Source organism: Protopterus annectens, chromosome 7.part0 (genome assembly GCF_019279795.1).
Source record: "Protopterus annectens isolate FY-2018-M chromosome 7.part0, PAN1.0, whole genome shotgun sequence".
Classification (NCBI taxonomy): domain Eukaryota; kingdom Metazoa; phylum Chordata; order Ceratodontiformes; family Protopteridae; genus Protopterus; species Protopterus annectens.
The window spans coordinates 755,391,754-755,414,938 of record NC_056739.1 but is presented as its reverse complement, the minus strand read 5'-3'; the positions used below and the strand labels follow the sequence as shown (position 1 = coordinate 755,414,938).

Here is a 23,185-nt window from a genome sequence, read left to right as displayed (position 1 = left end):
GGGATCCTTTTTTCTTGCTCTAACCAATGTCAGAAAAAATTAACAATTGTCTTGCCTGCGGAAAGCAAATACCTCATAGAGATTTTCAATCTTACTGCGTCACCTGTTTAGGCCCAGACCACGACGTCCCTCGCTGTCAGTTTTTTGCCTTGTTCAACGCCCAAACTATTTGTCGTCGGGTTATTTTTGTAGCTAATAAACACCAAAAAAGAAGATAAAGTGCCTTGTAAAACCAAAACCCAATCCTTCAGCACTATGAATGTCACCAAATAAGCACAAGCAGGCAAAATCTTCCTGGAACAATTTTAATGCAGCAATAAAGGCTCTCCAAAATGCATTAACGATAGCAACGTCCACAATACGTTTTCGTCACTTACTTCATCAGATAATACGACAAAATACCAATCGCCTTTTATACCCTCACCTTTTTTAACTGTTTTGAGACCCACTATCCCTCTGATCAATTCTTCCAGCCTACAACATGGACTTTTGCTACCTTGGCCATTAGGGCTTTAAATTGCCAGTTTCATATGTTAAAGTATCAGCAACATATTAAACAGAATGTGATGTTGATTCCTGACTATGCATAATGTGGTTTTGATGCTTTAGAAGCTTCTTGCAGGGCTGCTGTCACTGGGTCTGTACTTAGAAGGCATGCTTGGCTTAAGGAGCAAAACTTGCCAGATCATGTTAAAGCTAAATTACTGGATGCTCCCTTAAACCAAGACAGTCTTTTTAGCAACAAAGCAGAAGTCGTCCTCAAAAGGATGGAGGAAAAAGCTAAATCTATGCAAACTGTTCAAGATTTTCTACAAGTACAGCCTCCCAGATTCAGTAGGCACTGGCCTTCAAAGAACTGTTCCTTTCCAGTCCCTTCCAGGCCTTCTCAGTCCAAACCCAGGAACAGCAGACCACCAAAACTTCAGTCTCAAGCTACGCACAGATCTAAGCAGTGGGAGGCTCCCACTTCCAAAGCAGGGGGGAGTAGTAAGCCACCCTTCTACGGAAAAATGGCAGAATGACTTAACCTTAACCCTTTCAAGCCCTGGTCAACTACTTGCTCCCTTAGGTGGAAAGCTCGCCCAGCATACAAAAAACTGGGTACTTATTACTCAGGACAAATGGGTTTTGAACATAGTTTCCTGAGGATACAGTTTCCACTTCCACACACTACCAACCCCAAATGGTTGGCCAGACCTCCCCCCAAATCAGTGGGTGGAGGCCCAACAGCAGGTTCTCTCTTTTCTCAGTATCAGGGCTATTCAACCTGTCCCAGCAGAACTAAGGGGGGACAAGGTTTTTATTCAAGATTTTTTTCTGGTACCCAGAAAAGAAAACTTCTGGCATCCTATCCTGGACCTCTCTATTCTTAACACCTTTCTGGTGGTTCCAAAATTCAAAATGTTAACTCTTCAGCAGCTTCTTCCTATGCTAGCCAAGGATGCTTGGCTGGCAACCTTAGACTGAAAGGAAACTTACCTGCACATCCCAATAAGAGAATCCTGCAGACAATACCTACGTTTCAGAGCGGGCTCCATGCACTTTCAGTTCTCTGCACTTCCCTTTGGCTTATCTACTGCGCCCAGGGTGTTCACAAAGTGTCTAGCTCCAGCCATTCCATTTTGCAGGCGGAGAAATATTCAAATTTACCTATACTTGGATGATTGTCTGATTCAGGCAGAAAGCCGCCAGGACTTGCTATTACAACACCTGGCATTTGTAAAGAAACTTCTACACTCACTGGGGTACACCATCAATGAAAAGAAATCTCACCTAGTACCCTGCCAACAGATTGTATTCCTGGGAGCAAGCTTGAACACAATTTCCCAGATGGCATTCCTCACTCCGGAGAAACGAGTTTATTTGACAACCTGCTTCAAACTATTGCCCACAAAACCCAGCTATCTGCAAGGAAAATACTGCAAGCTCTGGGGTTCATGGCCTCTTGCATTCTGCTAATTCCATATGCAAGACTGCATATGAGGAAACTCGAATGGTATCTAAAAAATCTATGGTGCCAACATTCTCAGGACCTGGAAACAATGATTCCTATCATTCCTTGTCTTAGGACAGAGTTCCTTTGGTGGGCAGAGGCCTGCTACCATAACAAAGGACTCCCTTTCACTCTACCCCCTGCCGCCCAAACCCTAACAACAGACGCATCAGACTATGCATGGGGGGCTCACATGGCAGGGCAGTGCATTCAGGGCAAATGGAACCCGAGACAGATGCACCTACATATCGATCAAAAAGAAATGTTGGCTGTACACAATGCTCTGACGGCCTTCAAAGACCTTATTCTTCCAGGACAACTATTGGTAGTGATAGACAACGCCACAGTTATGTGGTATACAAACAAGCAGGGGGGAACCCACTCCTACCCTCTCTGCAGACTAGCCATGGCTCTGTGGAGCACAGTCTTGAGCTACCAAGTGCACTTACAAGCTCAATTCTTGCCAGGCAAACTAAATTCACTGGCAGACGACTTGAGCAGAAATCTCATGGACCCACACGAATGGAAACTAGAACCAAAAATATTCAACCTCTTGAGGAACAAATGGAGAACCCCAGAGGTAGACCTGTTTGCCTCCCCTCAGAAGTACCAATTGAACAAATTCTGCACCAGAACTCCCCACAGTCAAGCTTGGAAAGTGGTTGCCCTGTCCTTTACCTGAGAAAGCCTCTCGGTTTATGCCTTTTCCCCTCTGCCTCTCCTCTCAAAGGTTCTACTAAAGATTAAACAGGACAAGCCAAGGACAAAACTGATTGCACCAGGCTGGCCACACCAGCACTGGTACCCCCTCTTGCGCAGTCTGACACTGCTACAGCCATGGCACCTGCCTCAGACCCCTTCCCTGCTGTCACAGCAGACGGGCCAGATTCTGCACCCTTAGCTTCAAACCCTGAACCTTTCAGCCTGGCTAATTCCATGAGCTCTCCTCTAGCATCCCTCAGTAAGCAGGTGCAGGATGTCATTCTGGAGGCAAGGAGGCCTGGTACCAGAAATTCCTATGCTGAAAAGTGGAAAAGATACTGTTCCTGGAGCCACGCAAAGGGGATGGGCACAAGGATGCCCAGCTTACCTCATATTCTAGAGTACTTGACAAAAATGCTCCACAAGGGCCTATCCTTCTCGTCAATTAAGATTCATGCCTCTGCCATTTCAGCACATTATTATACTGAGCCCACCCCTCTTCTCTCACCCCTTGCTAAAACAATTCCTTAGAGGGGCCAGAAATTTAAGACCCCCCCCCCAGGAGAGCTCCTACTCCAGCCTGGGACCTTAACTTTGTATTGGAAAAGCTCACTCGTCCCCCCTTTGAGGCAGCTGCAACAGCAGAGTTGAAATTCCTTTCTTGGAAAACAGCCGTACTTCTAGCTATCACTTCAGCAAGAAGAGTGTCTGAATTACAGGCCCTCATGGCAATGAATTACAGGCCCTCATGGCAGTGGAACCCTTCATTATATTCCATGCGGACAGGGTTTCCCTCAGGACTTAATCCTTCATTTATGTCCAAGGTGGTGTCTAGTGTGGCCCTAAACTAGTTCATTCATTTGCCTACTTTTTTCCCTAATCCACAAAACAAAGGGGAATGGATACTGCACTCTCTGGACGTGCACAGACAACTTAGATTCTATTTGGACAGGACTAAGCCTCTCAGAAAATCTGACCAGCTGCTAGTCGGCTTTGCTGCAGGGGCAGAGGGGAAGGCCATTTCAAAGCAAACCATTTTCAAATGGATAGTCAATTGCATTCATTTCTGCTACAAGCACCATGGAAAACCTACCCCACAGGGGATAAGATCACATTCCACCAGGGCTGCATCTACCTCTATGGCATTTCTCAGAGGAGTCCCTACCAGGGACATCCTGGAAGCTGCTACCTGGAGCTCTGTACATACCTTCACCAAGTATTACCACCTGCCTGTCTTTTCTAAATCCAGCGCTGGATTTGCCACAGCAGTCTTGCAGAGCTTAATAGCTGTCCCTAATGCTCTTTAACTACCTCCTCCCTTCCTTAGCTCTGGGAATCAACCCAAATGTGATGACTGCAACAGTGAAACACTAAGAACATGGTACAGTTGTCTACACTTACCATAAATGTAGATGTTCGAGTGTATTCACTGTTGCAGTCCTTGTTACCCTCCCTCCAGCCCTCTGACGTCTCTTGGCTCTACCTTTCCTTCTTGTTTGGTATATATACATATATTTTTCATGTGTATTTGCTTTTTGATGGGGGTGTTCCATACCATATAATTGCTTGTTTCAAAGGCTTATAGTTATTTAATATATTAATATTTTTGAGATGATACTATTATATTATACATATGCTAGTGTTTATTGTCATATATGTAACATAGTTAGACACTGGGATCAGCACATATATGAGGAAACCATATGGCCACATAAAAATGTGAAATACAGCTTTAATTGTGGAGCTCAATGTATATTTTGGGTTAATTAATTAATTAGAAATTGTAATTGATTGATTATTTAATTGTCTAAGGTTTTTAGTATAAATTTGTTAGATTCTGTTTGATTGTTGTAACCTGATGAAGTGCGCCATAGAGGTGCGTGAAAGCGCTTGTTCTCATTAAAACTTCTTAATTACAGCATCGTGGTGGTTCCTTACAGCTTTTTCTTGCATATAATTGCTTCGTATTGTTGGGGCACCTGACCTCTGGGGCAAGAAAAACTGATGTAATGGCATCGGCTGCATGTTTTATACCCCTGACGACCTGACATCATGGAAGAAGCAACAGCATCCGACACAGAAGTCTGAAGACTCTGATATTCAGGCTGGCTGAGGGCTACCTGCAGGCAGATAACCCAAATGTGATGACTGCAAAAGTGAAAACACTCGAACATCTACATTTATGGAAAGTGTACACAACTGTACTTTCTGGAATTTGTCAGAAAATAAATCACTTGGTATAGACAAGATATATCCTTCAATCCAGGTCTCCCCTTCTCCCTTCCTGCTCCAAAGCAGTCATTTACCACAGACGCCTCAGACATAGCTTAGAAGCAGTTTCAGGAGAGATAAAAGTGCAGGGGGTTGCGGGACACCAAAGACAGATGACACATAAATATCAGGGAGATGTCTAAAAATGAGGGAGAAAGGATACTCCATACCTTGGATGTCCAGGGATAACTCTGGTACGATCTTGACAGAAGCAAATCTTTCAGATCTATTGTTCTTTTCTTGTGAAGGTAAGAAGAAGGGACAGCTTAACTCAAAACAGACTTATTTCCAAATGGTTGTCTAAGGCTATTACTTTTTGCTATGCTCACCATATCAAAACTATGCCAAGCAGGGTCAAGGCCCACTCTACCAGGCCCTTGGCTTCTTCTATGGCTTTTTGGGAAGGGTTGAATTCTAGAAGTGATCAATATGATGAACATAGAACAGCTGTGTAAGTAAATATACAGTACATATTTAAATGATCACTGCTGCAGTAGCCGCTGCATCTCCACACACCCCCCACACACGCACTTTTTGGGGTGCTTTTTATGCCAGGGTGTGGACATTATTTAGTTTCTAGCTTTGACCTTTCAAGGTTCAGTCTCTGTTGGCAGGAAAGCTGTGAAGGGCTTCATACCCAAAATGTTTGCCAAGCAGGGTCAAGGCCCACTCTACCAGGCCCTTGGCTTCTTCTATGGCTTTTTGGGAAGGGTTGAATTCTAGAAGTGATCAATATGATGAACATAGAACAGCTGTGTAAGTAAATTTACAGTACATATTTAAATGATCACTGCTGCAGTAGCCGCTGCATCTCCACACCCCCCCCACACACACACTTTTTGGGGTGCTTTTTATGCCAGGGTGTGGACATTATTTAGTTTCTAGCTTTGACCTTTCAAGGTTCAGTCTCTGTTGGCAGGAAAGCTGTGAAGGGCTTCATACCCAAAATGTTTTTAGTCAGCTCATCTCAGGCTTCCTGCAAATTTGGGGACATGGAATGTGCCCAAAAGCTTTGGAAGCTGACACTGACAGGCTATAACCCCATGTAGCTAAGGCTACTGCAGCAGTTCTCATGCAAACATTTACTGTTATGGGAAATTTACTTACACAACTGTACTTTTGTACCATAACACTATCTTTGCACTTGTATAAGTTTGTTTATGATTATTAGAACAATAGGCCATAAAAGTTTTTGAACATATATCGCCTCGTTTTATACTTATTGTGTGTGTGTCTTTCTGTATCCAGCAATAATGTTTATACTGTAATGGTTATGACCTGTTGATCTGGGCTTTGTCTAAAAAAGGTTCTATGACCAGTCCACCTACCTGGTTGATATAGGTAAAATAAATGGTAAGGATAAAAATAAATAAAAAAGAAAAAAAAATTCTGCTAAGTTTCAGAAACCTAGCATCCTTTTGAAGCTCATGGCTTTTATGTTTGGTGGGTTGCAGCAACAGCACAACTAGCATTAATATTTACTCTTGTTCATCCCCCAGCAGTTTGTAGTTTCTGCTACCTCTCTCCTGAATTACCTGCATTACTTTGATGTATTCTGTTGCTTGATGGTTTTTACTCTCTCCAAATGAGTTTATCTGCATTATTAAGATGTATTCTATTACTTGAAGGTTGATATCCTCTCTAGCTGAACCGACCTGCATTAAGATGTGATTAATTACTTGATGGTTGGTATCCTCTGTTTGTCTGTATTGTAGTGCCATACCTCTGGAGGACATCTCTCCACCTGCTTCAGTACCTGAAGTTGAAGAGTTTTACCTGCCTGACTCTGTCCCTGGGATTGAAGAGTTTTTCCCACTGTACTCAAGACTTCATCTTGCACCCACTGCAGGAGCACCTTCCATGGGAACTCAAACTCAGATTCTTCGAGATACCCTAGAGAAGGAGAGAGCACGGAGAAAGGTAAGCAGTAGGATTTTGTGATGAAGGACATGCCGTTTTCCTTTGATAAGAGACTGCAACATGTCATATGCTTTCCTTAGTGATGGTAAGGGCAATCTATTGTTTCTCCTTAGTATTACATGGCTTTGTGGTGGTGGATGTTTGGATGTTGTGGTACTGTGCTCCTCTGATATAGAAAAACTTGGTTTATATTACACTTCTCAAATCTCTGTACCTGAAAAATAAGACTCAGAATCTGAAGAGAATATTTCTTCAGATTCCCCTGGTTGAAGAATTATCCTTCTCAGATACTATAAGAAGAATGAAATACTTCTTTAAATAGGAGCCATTGACACCGTGGTTATTTGTTTATTCTGCAAGGTGTTGCACCATGCTGTTGGGTGCTGTGCTTTCCTACTGAAGACCGTGTATATTGCGCTTCTGCTTATCACTCAGTGTAACTCACATGACACTTCCTTACTCTTAAGAACCACTTCAGAAAATCTCCCCAGGTTGTTTAACTCTTCACTCATCATGCACTGTACTGCCATCTACTTAGCTTTCCAAACATCCATCCTGTAACTGAAGGAGCCACTGTCCTCCTCCTTGCTGCTGTATTTGAACTCTTACATAGTAGCTTCTGTCCTTGTCTTGTTAATAAGCTCTTACTTGGTGCTGGCAAATTCTTAAATTGCACCAACCTGGTGTCATGTCACTAAATAGACCACTATTTAGTTCTTGTGTCTGGAATCTTCTTCTCTTCTCATTCCAGCTGTTTGTAATTTTGTCTTTTCTGACATCACATATCTTGCTGAACCTTCCAATCTGATGATGTAATTTTCATTCATTCCTCAACTGTTTGGTTCATTTCTGACCTTCTGATGCGACTCGGCTGCTTCTTCCAGCTCATGGAATGCAGAAACTCTCAAACTCCTTCCTTACCCATAATGCTCTAACCTAACATACCTCAGATCTCATTTGCTACCTTAATGTCCAGATGTGGTCACTGTATACTCTTGAGTATAGTGACTTTTTTCTTGCGAGTTGAAATCTTATATAATTCTATCATTTTATAAGCTTTTTTTCTTTCTAATATTGCTATCTTTATAGCGCTTCCTCCCTTTTACCACTTACTTGTGTAATTCTTATTTATAGTTGTTGGCATTCATTCAATTACATACTTTTTAGTACATCATTAATTACCGTTGTTAGTAATTTATTTTCCTTATTTTCCTTTTCCCCTTTCTACTATTATTTATTAAAAAAAAAAAACTTTGCCTTTCTTATCTTTTTATGCTATTAATGTATGATGTTAAAATGTCTGAGAAGCCTTCGGGTTTTAAAAAATGTACAGCATTCTAAATGTCTATATTGTTAAGCCCCAGCACATCTTGACTCTAACTGAAATTTGCAAGGCTTTTAACAGTTGAGCCTTGATTGATAGAAAAAATAAATTAATCTTAAGAGGTTTGCTCCCCATCAGATCATCGGCTCAAAGCCCCAAGAAATCTAACGAAAAGGACTCTAGAAAGCATTCCCTGGATCCAGCCACTTCTTTGGCTCTGGGTTTGAAACCTTCATCTAAAGCTTTGGATCCGACCTTTTTGTATCCAAAGTCTATTCCTGAAAAAATCACCTAGAAACTGATTGCCACAGTTTGTCCCTGATCTGGTTTCTTACATCGCACTTTTTGGAGTGGTCTCAGAAGCAACACCATTCCAGACCATCTTTGACAGCATCTTCTACGCATTCTTCCAGAAGTATGACCAAAACTGATTTGGACGGGATGATGAGGAATTTCCTCTCAATGCAGATTCAAATGGGGGTTCTTCCAGCTCCAACCCCATCATGTCAACAGACCATTATAGGTTCATAGGTGCTTACTAGGCTAACAACCACAAGGGCCTTTTTAAGCGTAGCTCTGCATCACAAATCTCTGACAAATTCTGATACCCTTAATAAGTGTAAGCAGGGGTTTGGGAGATGAAACCTTTACAAGCAGGGGCCTGGGAGATGAACCGTTTACAGGTTGCCTGTGTCCATTAGAGACATAAGCGCCAAACCAGGGATGAATTTCTTGTTCCCCATCTAGTTGTCTAAGTTGCACTTGAATTGGGTTAGGGAGGAACTCTGCTTCACATGGATGGGAGCCTGTTTCATAGACTGGGTAAATCTATGGGATACATACCTGTCTCTCCAGCAGGTCCTATTTATATTACAGGCAAGGTTTAAGTCTTTAGAATGGGTAATTCTGGTGATGTTTGTTTTGTGGATATGCAGGAGGTCCATCAAAGTGTGGTCTAACAATGCTCTGTATGCCAGGCATAGAACTGCTCTGAAAAGCCTGTAGGAGACAGAATACAGAGATAGGGCCTTGAGGCGGTCTGCATAGGACATTTTACTTGCCCCCTGTATTCATTTAGTGAGGAACCTCCATGGACGTTCCAGTTGTTGGCTGTGGTTGGTTAGATACATACCAAAGGGGGCATTGTACTACTCCCCAGTCACTGGCTCCTTCTCTGATCTGACCATTGGTTTTAAAGCTGTCTGATCTGAAGATTCTGGAGTCAGCCACATCAGATCTGAAGGTATTGGTATCTTAGACTCCTGTGGTGTTTCTTAGCGGACAGGTACCTAGATCTGTAGCATTGCCGCCTGATCCAGGGTGTTGGAGCTGACTCTGAAGCTGTCTGAGCCATCTCTCCATCCTCGAAGTCTGCATTGTCTTCTTGAAGTCTTCATTCTACATCTGTCTGAGGCTTTCTGCATTCGAGGTAGTGTAATCTGTGTTCCTAGAGTTAGGACTTTGGTTCCTTATTTGGCTGCAACTACCCAACCCCATTCGTCTCTGCATCTAGCGCCTCAACCAACTGTGCCACTGGGATAGCCAGCCCGTTAGTCACCAGGGTACCCAGCAGGGTGTATTAATTTCTTCTGACACTTCTCCAGACCATCCTACTGAAGAAGTTCCTAGGAAGAAAAAATGCAAAAGGAGGCACTTGGACTCTACACAAGAGTCTGTTACAGAAGATACTGAGTTTGATGGAGAGGAAGGCTCCCTAAGATCACCACCCAACAATGTCTCATTTGGAAGCATCCTAGAACTCCTAAGGCAAAGGGGTGTTCGGTTTCCCAACAATCCTTCCCAAGAGGAGTTGGTATTCCTGGAGGCTTTTGAAGCTGGCCCGTCTACCTATTGGCTGACTCCGCCCAGCGGTGAACACATTAATTTGGTCTCTTGACAGGCATGGAAGGACCTTGACACCATCAAGCTTATGCCCAAGAGACCAGCTAGGATCCTGGCACCACTGAAGGACAGAGTATTGGAGCAAGCGAGTACCAGCTGATGCCATGGTACGCTAGAAGAGTGTCAGAATTATAGGCCCTGTCATCCAAACCTCTTTATTTGATTTTTCATAAGAAGAGCTTAAGTTATACTTACGTACCAATCTTTTTTTTCTTCCAAAGGTGGTGTCAGAATCCAGTATTAATCAGACTATCAACCTTCCAGTCTTTCCAAATTTCTCAAAGAAGAGTATATGTTACATCTTTTGGACATTCACACAATTACGATTCTCTCTACATAAAACCAAACATTTGAGGAAATCAGAACAATTATTTGTCTCTTTTTCAGAATCAAAATTAGGCAAACCAGTTTTTAAAGTGACTTTAGCCAAATGGTTAACTGATTCGATTACCTTTGTTTACGAAAAATTGGACTTGTCTTTACCAAAGCCATTAAAAGCGCATTCCACCAGATCTATGGCATCTTCTTTGGCTTTTTTATCCAGATCTTCATTGGGTGATATTTGTGCAGCTGCAGCTCGGGCCAATCCTCAAACCTTTATTGCTCATTACAAATTGGATTTGATCTCTAGGGGAACAGCAGCCTTTGGGTTAGTGGTGCTCCGTAATATCCTTCTCCCAGGATTTAAGTAGCTAGGGAGTCTGCCCCAACAGTTGACCATATCAGATAAAAAAAAAAAAAAAGTTATACCTTCACCATAATGTTCCATCTGTGTTGTCCATTTTCATTCTTCCTCAACTTCCCTTCCTCCAACGCCCTCCTTGTTTGACTTCTGGAAGTATCGAAAGATGATGGAGGAACTACTGTTCCTTTGTTTGCATTCCAGATTCTGCTGATTTATTTCCTAATGCTTATAGGTTTAAGGGGCAGCAAACAAAGTCCAAAGTAGAACTCAAAAACCAAAAACTCAATGCCGTATAATGCGTAAACACAATAAGGAAAATAAAAACAGCACAAACAGGCTAAAGAATGATACTTACACCAAGATGTGAAACCTGATTTTAAATTTTCAGTGATGGAGCAAGTCGCAAATTATGAAATAAGATGGGATGCTGAGGATGAACTAAATTGGAAGGAATATTGTTGTTGGCAAGTGAGACTAAACACAGTTTCAGATCCAGGCATGAATTACAGAGAAAATTTTAAGGCTGTTTTGAATAGGAAAGGGTTAAAGCATTGATGTCATGTGATTAAATTAATGGTTTAAAACAAGTATCATGTGTTTTTACAACTAAGTCTGATGAAGTTCTTTATGAATGAAAGCACTTACCGGTTGTTATTAAAAGTTTAACTATCATTCTTTAGCCTATTTGTGCCGTTTTATTTTCCTTAAAGTCCAAAGTAAGAGAGGAGCTCGAGAGTTTGTGTTCCACAAGCTGGAAGAAGTGGCAGAGTCCGATCCAGACCCAACAGTTGAAGAATGAAAATGGACAACATATATGGAACATTATGGTGAGTACATAACCTTTTTAAACACCCTTATTAGATCATCTTTGTAACGTATCACAGTGCAAGTGCTTCAAAACAGAATTACTTTGAACTTTCATATAAACATTGTCCTTTGTGCATCTCCTTATTGAATGTTCCATTTCCTGTTTTCTTTGCCCATTTCAGAGGAACATTCTTTACCTTTTCTATTCTTCTCCAGTAACTGATCATAGTCTTAATTAAAACTGTCTTAATTTCTGATTACTTAAGTTTTGTAGGTTTATAGGTTTGTAAGAGTATACTAGGCTAATGACCACTAGGGCACTTATAAATCTAGCCGTGCAATTCAAATGTGACCCACAAACTTCATTTATACAAGGGAGTGATTTACTGACTGTCCATCAGAGAAATAGGTGCCAAGCCAGGGGTGAATTTCCAATTGCCCATCCATTGGACCAAATAGTGCTTAAATGGGGATAGGGAGGAACTCATGACATAAATGGGGACCCTGTTCCAGGGAAGGGAAATACTCTGAGAAACTTATCTGCATTTACAACATGTTCTGTTTATGTCGAAAGCAAAATTTAGGTATTTTAATCTAGTCGTTCTGATGCTGTTTATTTTGTGGATGTGCAAAAGGTTCATTAAAACAGGGTCCAGGGGTGCCTTGTGAACCAGGCAAAAAGATCACCTCTCAGAAGTCTGTATAATACTGAGTAAAAAGACAGGGCTTTAAGGCAGAACATTGTGTTTACTACCTTTATTTTTTTTGTAAGTAGTCTTTATCGACGATCCAGTTGCTGCATGTCTGTTTAGGTACATACCAAAGGGGGCATTATACTCTATGATGAGTCTGATGGGGTTAAAGAACAGTGGTATGATGCCCTTTCTGGACCTAGATGCCGTAGAATGATTTTCCTACTACTCTGGACACATGTTGGTTGAAGGCTAGGTTACTGTCTACATGTGTTCCTAGATCCCTGATTAGTGAATCAACTTCTAGGGGTGTTTTACATATGACATAGTTACCCAGGGTGGCTGACTTACCAAAGGTTACTGTAATGCATTTCTTGGTATTGAGTTTTAAGCCATGACTTTGGCACCAAGTGTTTGCCTGTGTTAGACCTTCCAGAAGGATGTTCTCATCTTGGGGGAGAATTCAGTGACAGCTTCCAATTTGAAATAGTTTGAGAACATGGTCAACCAGAGGCCTTTGACATTGGCTTTGACATCTGAGAAGTAGTTGACAAATTGGAGTAGGCCTAGCATAGAGCATTTGGGACTCTACTGGTGACTGGCATTTTTATGGAAGTGTATTCACTGATTCTAACCTCCTGGGTCCTAGCAGTGAGCTAGCTAGTTATCCAGCATGTTATTAAGGGGGGGGGGGGGGTTATGTCTAGTTATGTAAGTTTGTTGATGCCCAAGTGGGGTATTGTATCAAATGCTTTAGCTACATCTAGTTAACCAGTATGCTCCATTTTCCCCTCATTAATTGCTTTAGTTACCTTTTCAAAAAAGTCCACCAGATTCAGTAAGCATGACCTTCTTTTGACAAAGCCAAACAGGGGTGGATCCAGCCTATGAAGGTCTCCTATGTCCTATTTGATAATTCTCTTGGTAATTCTTTCCGGGGCTGTGCAAATAAGACTAGTCAAACTAATGAGTCATTAGTTTCCAGGATCTATTGAAGGCCCTCTGTTATGGAGGGGGATGACTGTTGCAGTCCTTCATTCATGTGATACAAAGCCCTGTTTTAATTCTATAGTTAAATAATGACTCCAGGCGTCCTGATAAGTCATATTTTAGATTGTTCAGGAGGCATCCTGGGATGGTATCAAGGGCCCATTGAGGTTCTGTTCTTGGCTTTAGTTGAGCATAGCCAGTACTTGCAGCACTGGATCCTTCCACCTTTGTTGGAGGGATTATGTTTAAGAGTATTTGTGGAGGGGATGTTTGGGGGTGGGATAAAGTTGAAACTGAATGCTATTGAGGTTTTTTGCATAGTAGAAGGCCTTATGGTCATCTTTTACCTGGGAGGATAGCTTAACCTTAAAGTTGGCTTTGTTTGACATAATTAGCCCTCTTAATTGCCTATTTATTTATTGCATTTGTTTACCAGGAGAGCCCACTGGGCCTAAAAGAGCCAATTTTTGATAGTGGCTCGGGGAGAAAAGCTCCAACAAGAACATAGATGCAGAAAAAAATGGTACAGACATAGAAACAGTGTTACACGTAGTGGTTACAGTAATATATACAGAAGATATACATAAGCCAGGAATTTAGTTGGTTTGATTACAGTAACATGTACAGAATATACATAAAAGCAGGAATTTAGTTGGTTGCCAGATGAATGCAGAGTGGTAAAAACAGAGATAAATGAATCAGCATTATTGTACCAGTATCAACAAGTGATGAAAAAAAAAAATAATAATAAATATAGAGAACGTGTCATCAGTCACTAGTAGTAAAAAGGATAGAAGTTTAGTTATAATATAAGGAGAAGAAAGAGGTTAGATTATAGACCAGGTACATAGCCAGGAAGAGTTGAGATGATTTTTCAGTTTTTGTTTGAAGGTGGTGGTGCTGCCCATGTTTTTTATAGAAGGAGGAAGCGAGTTCCATAGTTTGGTAACGGTGAAGGAGTAGAGCAGTTGACCAGTTGGTAAGGTGGCCTTTTCTACTTTTAGAAGTAGATGATTTACAGATCTTAGTTACCTGCTGGGTTGGTATTTGGCAAGTAGAGTTGAGAGAGCAGGACAGTCTGTAGATTATTTTATGTGCTGTAGTTAGCTGGGTGAATGAGAGATGGTGGGAGAGTTCCAACCAGCCTAATTGTTTCAGTGAGTTACAGTGGTGGGATGAAAATTTGGCCTTGGTGGCAAATTTTGCTCTTCTGTTGTAACATATATCAAGTTTGGATTTTGTATAATTTTGGATATTAGTGAGGAGAGGGGCAGCATAAAGGAGAGAGGGTAACAAAAATGTAGTTGCAAGGGTTTGTCTAGTAGAGAGGCTAAGAAAGTGTTGGTGCCTGTATAGCATACCAAGCTTTTGGTGTGTTTTTTTATGTTACTGTTTATGTGTAGGTCAAAGTTTAGGTTTTCATCTATAAAAATGCCTAGTAATGTAATGCGTCGGACAACTTCTATAGTGGTATTGGCTTGGGGCTTGTACACTGAAGAGTTTTTATCTAGGGGAGTGGTTTTCTTAGGGGGTAAAAATTACTAGTTTAGTTTTTTTTGGATTTAGGGCAAGATGATTGTTGAGCATCCAAGATTCTACAGAGATGAGGGCATTCTGGGTGATTTGCTGGAGTTCAGAGCAGGAATTTGCAATGCATATTATTGTAGAGTCATCAGCATACTGGATTACTGAGCATTGTGGGAGAGTGATGTGAAAGTTGTTAATAAAGATGCTAAATAAGACAGGACCAAGTATGGAGCCTTGGGGTACCCAGTGGAAGTATTGAGGAAGGGAGAGTAAGACCGTTGCCATTTGGTGGATTGCTGCCTATTGGAGAGATAGCTATTGAACCATTATAGGGTAGGTGGGGAAATGTAGATAGTTTAGAGAGGAGGTTAGTGTGGGAAATGGTATTGAAAGCTTTGGAGAGGTCGAGGAAAAGAGAAGTGATTATTTTACCAGAATCCCATGCCCGGTTAACTGTATCAAGGAAGAGAGGAGGGCTGTAGTGGTGCTGTGCCCTGGTCTGAAATCATGCTGAGTGGGTGACAGAATTTGATTTTCAAGTAGGTGGTTGAGGAGTTGGGCATGGATGCATTTTTCCAGTATTCTAGAGAGGGGTGAGAGAATAGGGGTCTATATTAGAACACCGAACATTTGAAATGTCGGGTGTTCTAATATCAACCCGTTAATATCAAAGTAACAGGAAACCAAATTCTTTCCTAGGGAAAGAATTCGGTTGTCCATTTCTGTAGCTTTGATATTTTCAGTGCTCTGGTGGAAAGTTATGGGTTGGGTTCAGGTAAATGTGTGATTGTGTGGACGTGTGGGTTAGGGTGGGTTAGGGCGCGGGTCAGGTAAGTGTGCGATTGTGTGGATGTGTGGGTTAGGGCGGGTTAGGTGAGTTAGGGTTAGGGCACGGGTGAGGTGACTGTGCGATAGTGACGGACCTTAGGGTTAGGGTTTGGGTTAAGGTAAGTGCATAGTTAGTGGTGTTTGTATAATTTAGTATAGGGTTAGGTGTTAGAGTTTAGGTGTATGTGTGTGGATTGCTGTTTGTTTGGTGTGCTTGTGTTGTGTGTATGTGTTTTGGAACAGTGATTTTTTTTTCCCTAGGAAATAATTTGCTGTTCCGAATGTTCTATGTTTTATTTTTCAATTGCTAGGGTTCGATATTAGAACACTCAACATTTTGAATGTTCGGTGTTCTAATATAGACCCGAGAATAGCCATGGGTGAAAGTTTGTGGTGTCTGTGTTGGTGCTGCCTTTGTGTAAGGGGAGAATGAATGCTTTTTTGCAGATGTCTGGGACAAGGGACTCTTTAATTGATCTGTTAATGAGTATGCTAATGGGGTAAGCTATAGAGTTTGCAGCTAGCTGCAGGAAGTATGGGAGTAGATTGTCAGGGGCTAGATTACAGGTTTTAAGCTTAAGTAAAAGTTTTTTTATTATGGCAATGGGTATGGGGGAGAATTTTAGGTTAGAGATGTGTGTATGATTGTTTTCTGGGATAGTTTGGTCGTTAGCTGTTGTAGAGGTGGTGGTGGTGTTAACCATAGGAAAGGTGGTGATTAGGTTAGATATGGTGTCAATGAAGTAGGAATTGAAGAGGGTGGCAAGTTCGGTAGAGGTTTTGTGTGGGTCAGGGGATGGGTTTCTTTGAGAACCTGGATGGTGTAATAGATGGTTGATGGAGGACCAGAATTTTTGAGGATTATTTTTATGTTGGCTTTGTAGGTGGAGGCAGTGGGCTTTTTTATCATTGATTATTAGACGATCTGTAGTAGTTTACTTCATTTCGTCTTCAACCTGTGGGATACCAGATCCGTATCTGATCCGAGCCGGCAGTTTCACTAGCATCTGCTCCGAGCTCCAAGCATCTCCCCTTACCCATAATACACCTCCACTAGCTTCCAACCCCCAGATCTCATTTGCCACGGCCTGCCTGAAGCATCGTGATCTCCTGAGCTCAGAGTTAGTGAGTGGGTTTTTGTATTGTAAGCAACTTTTTAGGAAATAATTTCTGTCTAGGTGTTTAGTGTAGATTCCCTCCCCGCGCTGGTGTGTTGCGTGTTAGAAAGCTTTCTGAGTAGTTTAGTGTCAGTTTGTTAGTCTGTTTTGCTTCCCCTCCCCCCTCAGTGTTCTGTGTGTCTTGAGTGTGTGGTGAGTGGTTGTGTGACTGGGAAATAGGTTATTTTCTTCACCTTTTTTCCGTTTAGTATTTTTTCTTGTTTAGTCATGGCTGATCCAAAGCCTGTATTTAAAAGGTGCACTGAGTGTGGCCATAAATTGTCTCCTGCAGATGGCCACACTCTGTGTGTGATGTGCTTGTGCGTTGCCCACTTGAGTACAGAGTGTACTATCTGTGCGGGTGTTAACCCGCACGCTATTAAAGACCGGAAGGCTAAGTTGGCCCTCAAAGGCCTTCTTTCCACTTCTGAGGCAGCTGCCTCATCCACGGCTTCGGTCACAGCGGCTGCTGTGGCCACCTCTCCTTTCTCTCTTGCCCTTGCTTCTCCTCCTTCCCAGGCTGGGACTCAAACTCCCATCTCTAAGCCTGTAGAAGTGGAGCGGAAAAGGGGCAGAGAGAAGGAGAGCACAAGGACAAACATTCCTCTAAGCCAGAGAAATGCAAGAGGTCTCTGGACCTTCCATCTACTCCCACCAAAATTCAGGCTAGGGTCTGTGACTCCCCTCTGCTCCGATATCCGCAATTTTCCCTGGAGCTGGGGGAGACACATCCTCTATCTAGGGCCTCAGTTCCTTGACCCACCAGGTCAGAGTCCGTGGCCTTGTCGAGGTCCACACGGAGCTTGTTGGAAGTTGACATGGATAAAGTGATGATGACGTTTATTCGTACTCAGATCCAGATGGGGGTCCTGCCAGCCCCCTCTCCCTCTGGAGGGGGGGGCTCTCTTCCCCTTTTCACACCAATTTCTTCTTCTTCAATCTGTCCACTGGTTTCAGAGTACTCTAATCCGAGGATGGCCTTAGTCAGGGGGTCGGCACCGATGGTACCTGTTTCCTCGACGCCAACTGCCTGGAGCGTATCAGATCCGACTAGTTTGGATCAGAGTGGCTCTCGGAGCCAGAATCTAGGTGTCGGATCCGAGGGAGTGGAACTTTTCATCTGCTCTCGTTTTGTCGGGCCAAATTCCCTCCCTCGGAGCTCCGTTCACTTCAGGCCTGGCTCCGATTCTCACATCTGATCCTGGGAGACCGGCTTCCGTCTTGGTTCCCCAGGAGGTTCGATCTCCCTCGGCGTTTGTGGTGGAAAGGGTTCTCTCCTCCGGATCGAGACCCTTGACTATTACCTCGGATTCTGCCCCGACCCCCTCGGCTCTGTCTGCGCATCCCATCATTTTTCCAAAGGGACAACCCATGCTCGAGGAGGCCCAGACATTCCCACTGAGGAACAAGTAGCTTGCGAGTTCCCCCTGGAGAGCCCCACCAGAGATGCACCTCGGAAGCATACGTGTAAGAGGAGGCACTTGGACTCCCCTGAGTCCCTCACCGAGAGTACGGATTTGGATGATGGGGAAGGTTCCCCCAGGTCACCTCCCGAGGATATCTCCTTTGGAGACATCATAGAAATCCTATGCCACCGGGGAGGTTGGTCCGCCCCCAAACTTTCTTCTGACGAGTCCGTGTTCCTGGAGACTTTCAGCATGGGCCCATCTACTTCCTGGGTGTCCCCTCCCACAGATCCCCTAGTGGGACCTGGTCACCTCGCGGGCCGGGAAGGAGCCGGACACCATGAAGCCAATCCCTAAACATCCTAAGATCCCGAGTCCACCATCAGATATGCCAGCATGGAACAAGGGCTCCCCCGTGGACGCTATGGTGGTAGCAGCAGCCGCAAAGAAGGAACTAATCCAAGAGAGTTCCTTGGTTCATCCTCCTGACAGAGTGTCGCTGATGATGGACCACTTAGGGAAGCGGGTTTATGCTTCAGCGACTTTTTCTATTAGGGCACTGAACTATCTGGCCCACGTCACGAGACTCCAGCGCAACCTGGTCAAGGTGCTTGCGGAGTTTCCCCCCAAGTCCATATCACAGGAGGACAGGGACTAGTTCTCCGCGAGGATGTTCACTTTGAAAGCAGTCTCCAATACATCCATGCGACTCCTCTCACATGCCACTGAAGGAGTGGCTAGGACGGCTACGACCGGCGTGTCCATGAGGCTTAACGCCAGGCTCAGACTGTCAGTTTTCAGAACCTTTCAAGGTGTCCTTTGTCAACGCCCGTTACGACAGCTCTACGCTCTTTGGTAAGACCGTCAAAGAGACTTTAGTCCAGAGTGAAGATGGGAAGACACTGTCTGCCGTCTGAGTCCACTTCTGAAACCCTCAAAGATCCTTTTCCTGGAATCCTAGAGGGCAAAAGATGATGTGGTTCTGGAAGTTACAGTATTCCTGGGAAACTCGGGGCTTTTCTTCCCCCAGAGGCAGAGGGGGACAGAATGGATGCCGGTACAGAGGGGGTCCGAGGAGTTTTGGGTCTCGAGAACCTTTCTAGGACAGGCCCAGACAGCAACCCTGAGGCATTGCCCGACTGCTCTACTCTGGAGGCAGTCCGGGGACGATTGTCCTTACACCTGGCGGCATGGGAGTCCATAACATCAGACCGCTGGGTGCTTCAGATCATATCCAGATACTCTGTCCCCTTTGTGGTTCCTGCCAAACCTCCCAAACATCTCCCAGACATACCACCCAAGCAAAGGGAGGCAACAGCACAGGAAATTTCCAAGCAGCTAGAAAAATGAGCCATCAAAACTGTACCCCCAGATCAGTCCGGATCGGGCTTCTACTCCAGGTTCTTTTTGGTGCCAAAGAAAACAGGGGACTTAAGGCCCCTTCTGGACCTATCTACCCTGAACCTATTAGTTGTCACATTACAGTCCATCATGCCGTACCTGCAAGAGAGCGACTGGATGTGCTCGTTAGACCTCCAGGATGCTTACTATTACATAAAGATGCACAGAAGCTCCAGGAGGTTCCTTGGCTTCTGTCTAGGAGTCCATCATTACCAATTTTCTAGCCTTACCCTTTGGTCTGACCATAACCCCCAGGGTGTTAGTGATGGTGGTAGTAGTGGCTCAGCTGAGGCTTCAGGGGATTCAGGTCTATCCGTACCTGGACAATTGGCTCCTCACTGCTTCCACCAGGCATCTACTTTCTCAAACCAGGGATTATTTCTTAAAGCTTGCCCTGCATTTGGGTATCGCAGTCAACGCATCAAATCACTTCTAAGTCCTGTCCAGGTGATAGACTACATTGGGGCAAGGATAGACACATTACAGTGCAAAATCTTCCTGACCTTGACGAGAGTACAAAACCTGAGGATGCATGTCTTTCTGATCTACCGATGTTATGTAGTCCTATCTCGCCTACATTCTTACCCGTGTGTTCGGAGCTGAATATCGGCCGACTTTTCTAGCTCTAAGTCTTTCATTGGCTGGGCTAAGCAGGTATCCCATGGTGCACTGCTCCATATCCCCAGATCTCATTTGCCGCTCGTGTAGCTCGGACGTGGTCTCACTTGGCTGTGGCTAAGTACCCTTTTTCTTGTCTTAAAGAAAAGTTTTGGTTCATAAACAAAAGCTATTTTCATAGCTATTGTCTAGTGTTGTTTGAGGTTGTGATTGTGTGATTGTTTGTGTGGTATCCCGCTGACTCTTCCCTCGGGCTAGGCCCGTTTCAGTTAGAGGGCCTAGTCCTTATCCGATTGCCTTTCTGTGTGTGTACGGTGTAAACCATTTAAGTTAGAGGTTTGGGCTATTCTCTTTCCTTGTGGTCATCAACCGTTTTTGGTTAGAGGTTTTGACTTGCTCCTTTAGTGTGTGTGTGTTTGGTCACTGTTTAGTTTTCGTTCCCGCATTTTGTGGTGTGAGCGCCTGTGAGTCTTCTCAGACTTGTTTTTGCATTTTTGGTGTAGTATTGAAGATGTCCAAAGATTCCAAGGAGCACTAACTTTGGGTTTCAAAAAGTGCTTTAAATGTGGGTACAAAATGTCCATCACTGATGGGCATTCCGTTTGTGTCTATTGCCTTGGAGCCATTCACCTGCAGGAGTCCTGCAGTTTTTGTCATGTGTTCAGTCCTAGAGTTCTCTAAGAGAGAAAGAATAAGCTGATTTTAAAGGGACTCTTGAAACCCTCTTTTGAAGAGGCTATGGATTCTGTCTTCGGAGCCGGAGTGTTCCACGCCATGTGATGTTCCTAGGCCGGTTCCGATGGCCCCTTTGGCTCCATCAGTACCGGCATCGGCTCCGACCCTGTCGGCTCCGTCCTCGGGGTTCGGGACTCGGGATTCTTCGGTCGGGCCTGAGGGGGACATCTCAGGGCTTATTTCAGTTCAGAGTCTCCCTCTCGGTGCCTCGGCTCAGGGAACTCCGACCCCCATCATGGTCTCAGAGCCTGGTCGCTCCTCGGACACAGGGGGGCCTGCCTTCAAGGCTATGTGGACCACGCTGGCCAGATCGTGTGCTACATCAGGCGGGTCGGTCACTCTATCCCCAACCACTCCGGTGAGAGCCTCTGATCACCACCTATCCATGGAGAGCAGAGCACCAGGGCCTAGGGATACCCCCACGAGTGGTCCCCAAATTTCTGAGGGCCCCTCAGAGGTCGTGCCTGAGGAGCCCCCTAGAAAGAAAACGTGCAAGAGGAAGCATATAGACTCCCAGGATGAGTCCCTCACCTCTGATACTGACCTCGAGGAATCGGAGAGGTCCCCCAGGTCATCCTCTGATGATGTTTCCTTCTCCGACATCCTGGAGATACTGAAACAAAGAGGTGACTGGCCGTCCAAAGCCCCTTCCGAGGAGGAGTCAGTATTCCTTAAGGCTTTTGGTGTTCAGCCCTCCACCTCCTGGGTGTCTCCACCCTTCGACGAGCTCCTTGATCTGATATGTCGAAGAGTGTGGGAAAACCCTGATTCTGTGGAGCCCATGCCCCGGCGTCCCAACAAGTTTCTTTCCACCCCCAGGGCAAAGAGTTTCTGTCTAAAGGAGTTCCTGTAGATGCCATGGTGGTGGCGGCAGCCACTCAGAAGGAAGTAGCAGAGTCTTCTTCATCCGTCCATCCTCCTAATAAGGAGTCTAGGACCATGGACCGGTACGGGAAGCGTACCCTCTCATCAGCAACCTTTACCTTACGGTCGCTGAATTACCTGTCTCACTTCACTCTGCTCCAGAGAGATCTCCTCAAGGAGTTAGGAGATACTCTTGTGGGTAACGTTCCTGAGACTGTGGCCCAGATGGTTAACGCCCAGGTCTCTACCCTCAATTCCATTGTCAACTCATCCATGCGGCTCATTTCGTATGCAGCCGAGGGAGCGAGTAGGGCAGCAAGCTCAGGAGTCGCCCTTAGAAGGCAAGCCTGGCTGCGCCTGTGTCACTTTGCGGAGACCTTCAAGTCTTCCTTCACTGACGCCCCTTTTGATGGTTCTTCTTTGTTCGGGACCAAAGTGAAAGACACCCTCACTAGGTGCGAGCAAGAGGGAAAGACCCTGTCTGCCATAGGGGTCCATTTTTCCCTTCCTTCTAGGCCTTATCCCAAGGCCCAGCGGTGGGGGGGGTGGGGTGGTTCAGGAAATCACAGAGTTTTTTTCCTGCCGCACAAGGTGAACCCCCCCTCCAGGGGCAGAGGAGGGGGAGGTTATTCAGGGAGATGCCACCCCAGAGGCAGAGGGAGCCCCCACAATTCGGGAGACCGCGATTCCTTTCGTGGCTCTCCCTACTCTCGTTCCTGAGGGAGTGCCTGGCTGTGCTTACCCGGAGCCAGTCGGGGGTTGAATTTCGTTATATCCGGAAGCCTGGGAAAGCATCACCCAGGACCGATGGGTATTACGGATAATTTCCAGAGGGTATCTCATTCCGTTTACATCAGACCCCCCCCCTTCAATCAGAAAAATCCCAGACTTTCCACCCAGTCAAAGGGATCAAGCAGCCTCAGAGTTTTCAAACCTGCTAGGAAAAGGAGCCATCCAGCATATGTCCCCTCAGACCAAATCTGATTAGGGACTTAAGATTCTTTTTGGTGCCGAAAAGAACAGAGGACCTGAGACCCATATTAGATCTCTGCCAACTGAACAACTATGTACACAAGTCCAAGTTCCATATGGTCACGCTACAGTTGATTCTCCCATTGTTGGGAGAAGAGGTATGGATGTGCTCCATCGACCTCAAGGATGCTTACTGCCATGTGAAAATGGATAGGGCATCCAGGTGTCACCTACGCTTCCGGCTGGGAGCCAGTCATTTCCAGTTTCGAGTCCTGCCCTTTGGTCTCACTACAGGCCCCAGGGTGTTCACCAAGTGTATGGCGGTGGTGACGGCTCACTTGAGACGTCAGGGATTCCAAGTGTTTCCGTATCTGGATGACTGGCTCCTTAC

The 23,185-nt window shown here is 44.6% G+C and overlaps 1 protein-coding gene across 1 annotated transcript in view; it reads left to right on the top strand.

Annotated features, from left to right (window-relative positions):
* Positions 1 to 23,185, top strand: part of CNTROB (centrobin, centriole duplication and spindle assembly protein) — a 1,846,056-nt gene that overhangs the window by 171,508 nt on the left and 1,651,363 nt on the right. Inside the window, exon 4 of the mRNA XM_044077286.1 lies at positions 6,682 to 6,886. Coding sequence (XP_043933221.1) covers positions 6,682 to 6,886 — 205 coding nt within the window. The remainder of the gene's footprint in view (positions 1 to 6,681; positions 6,887 to 23,185) is intronic.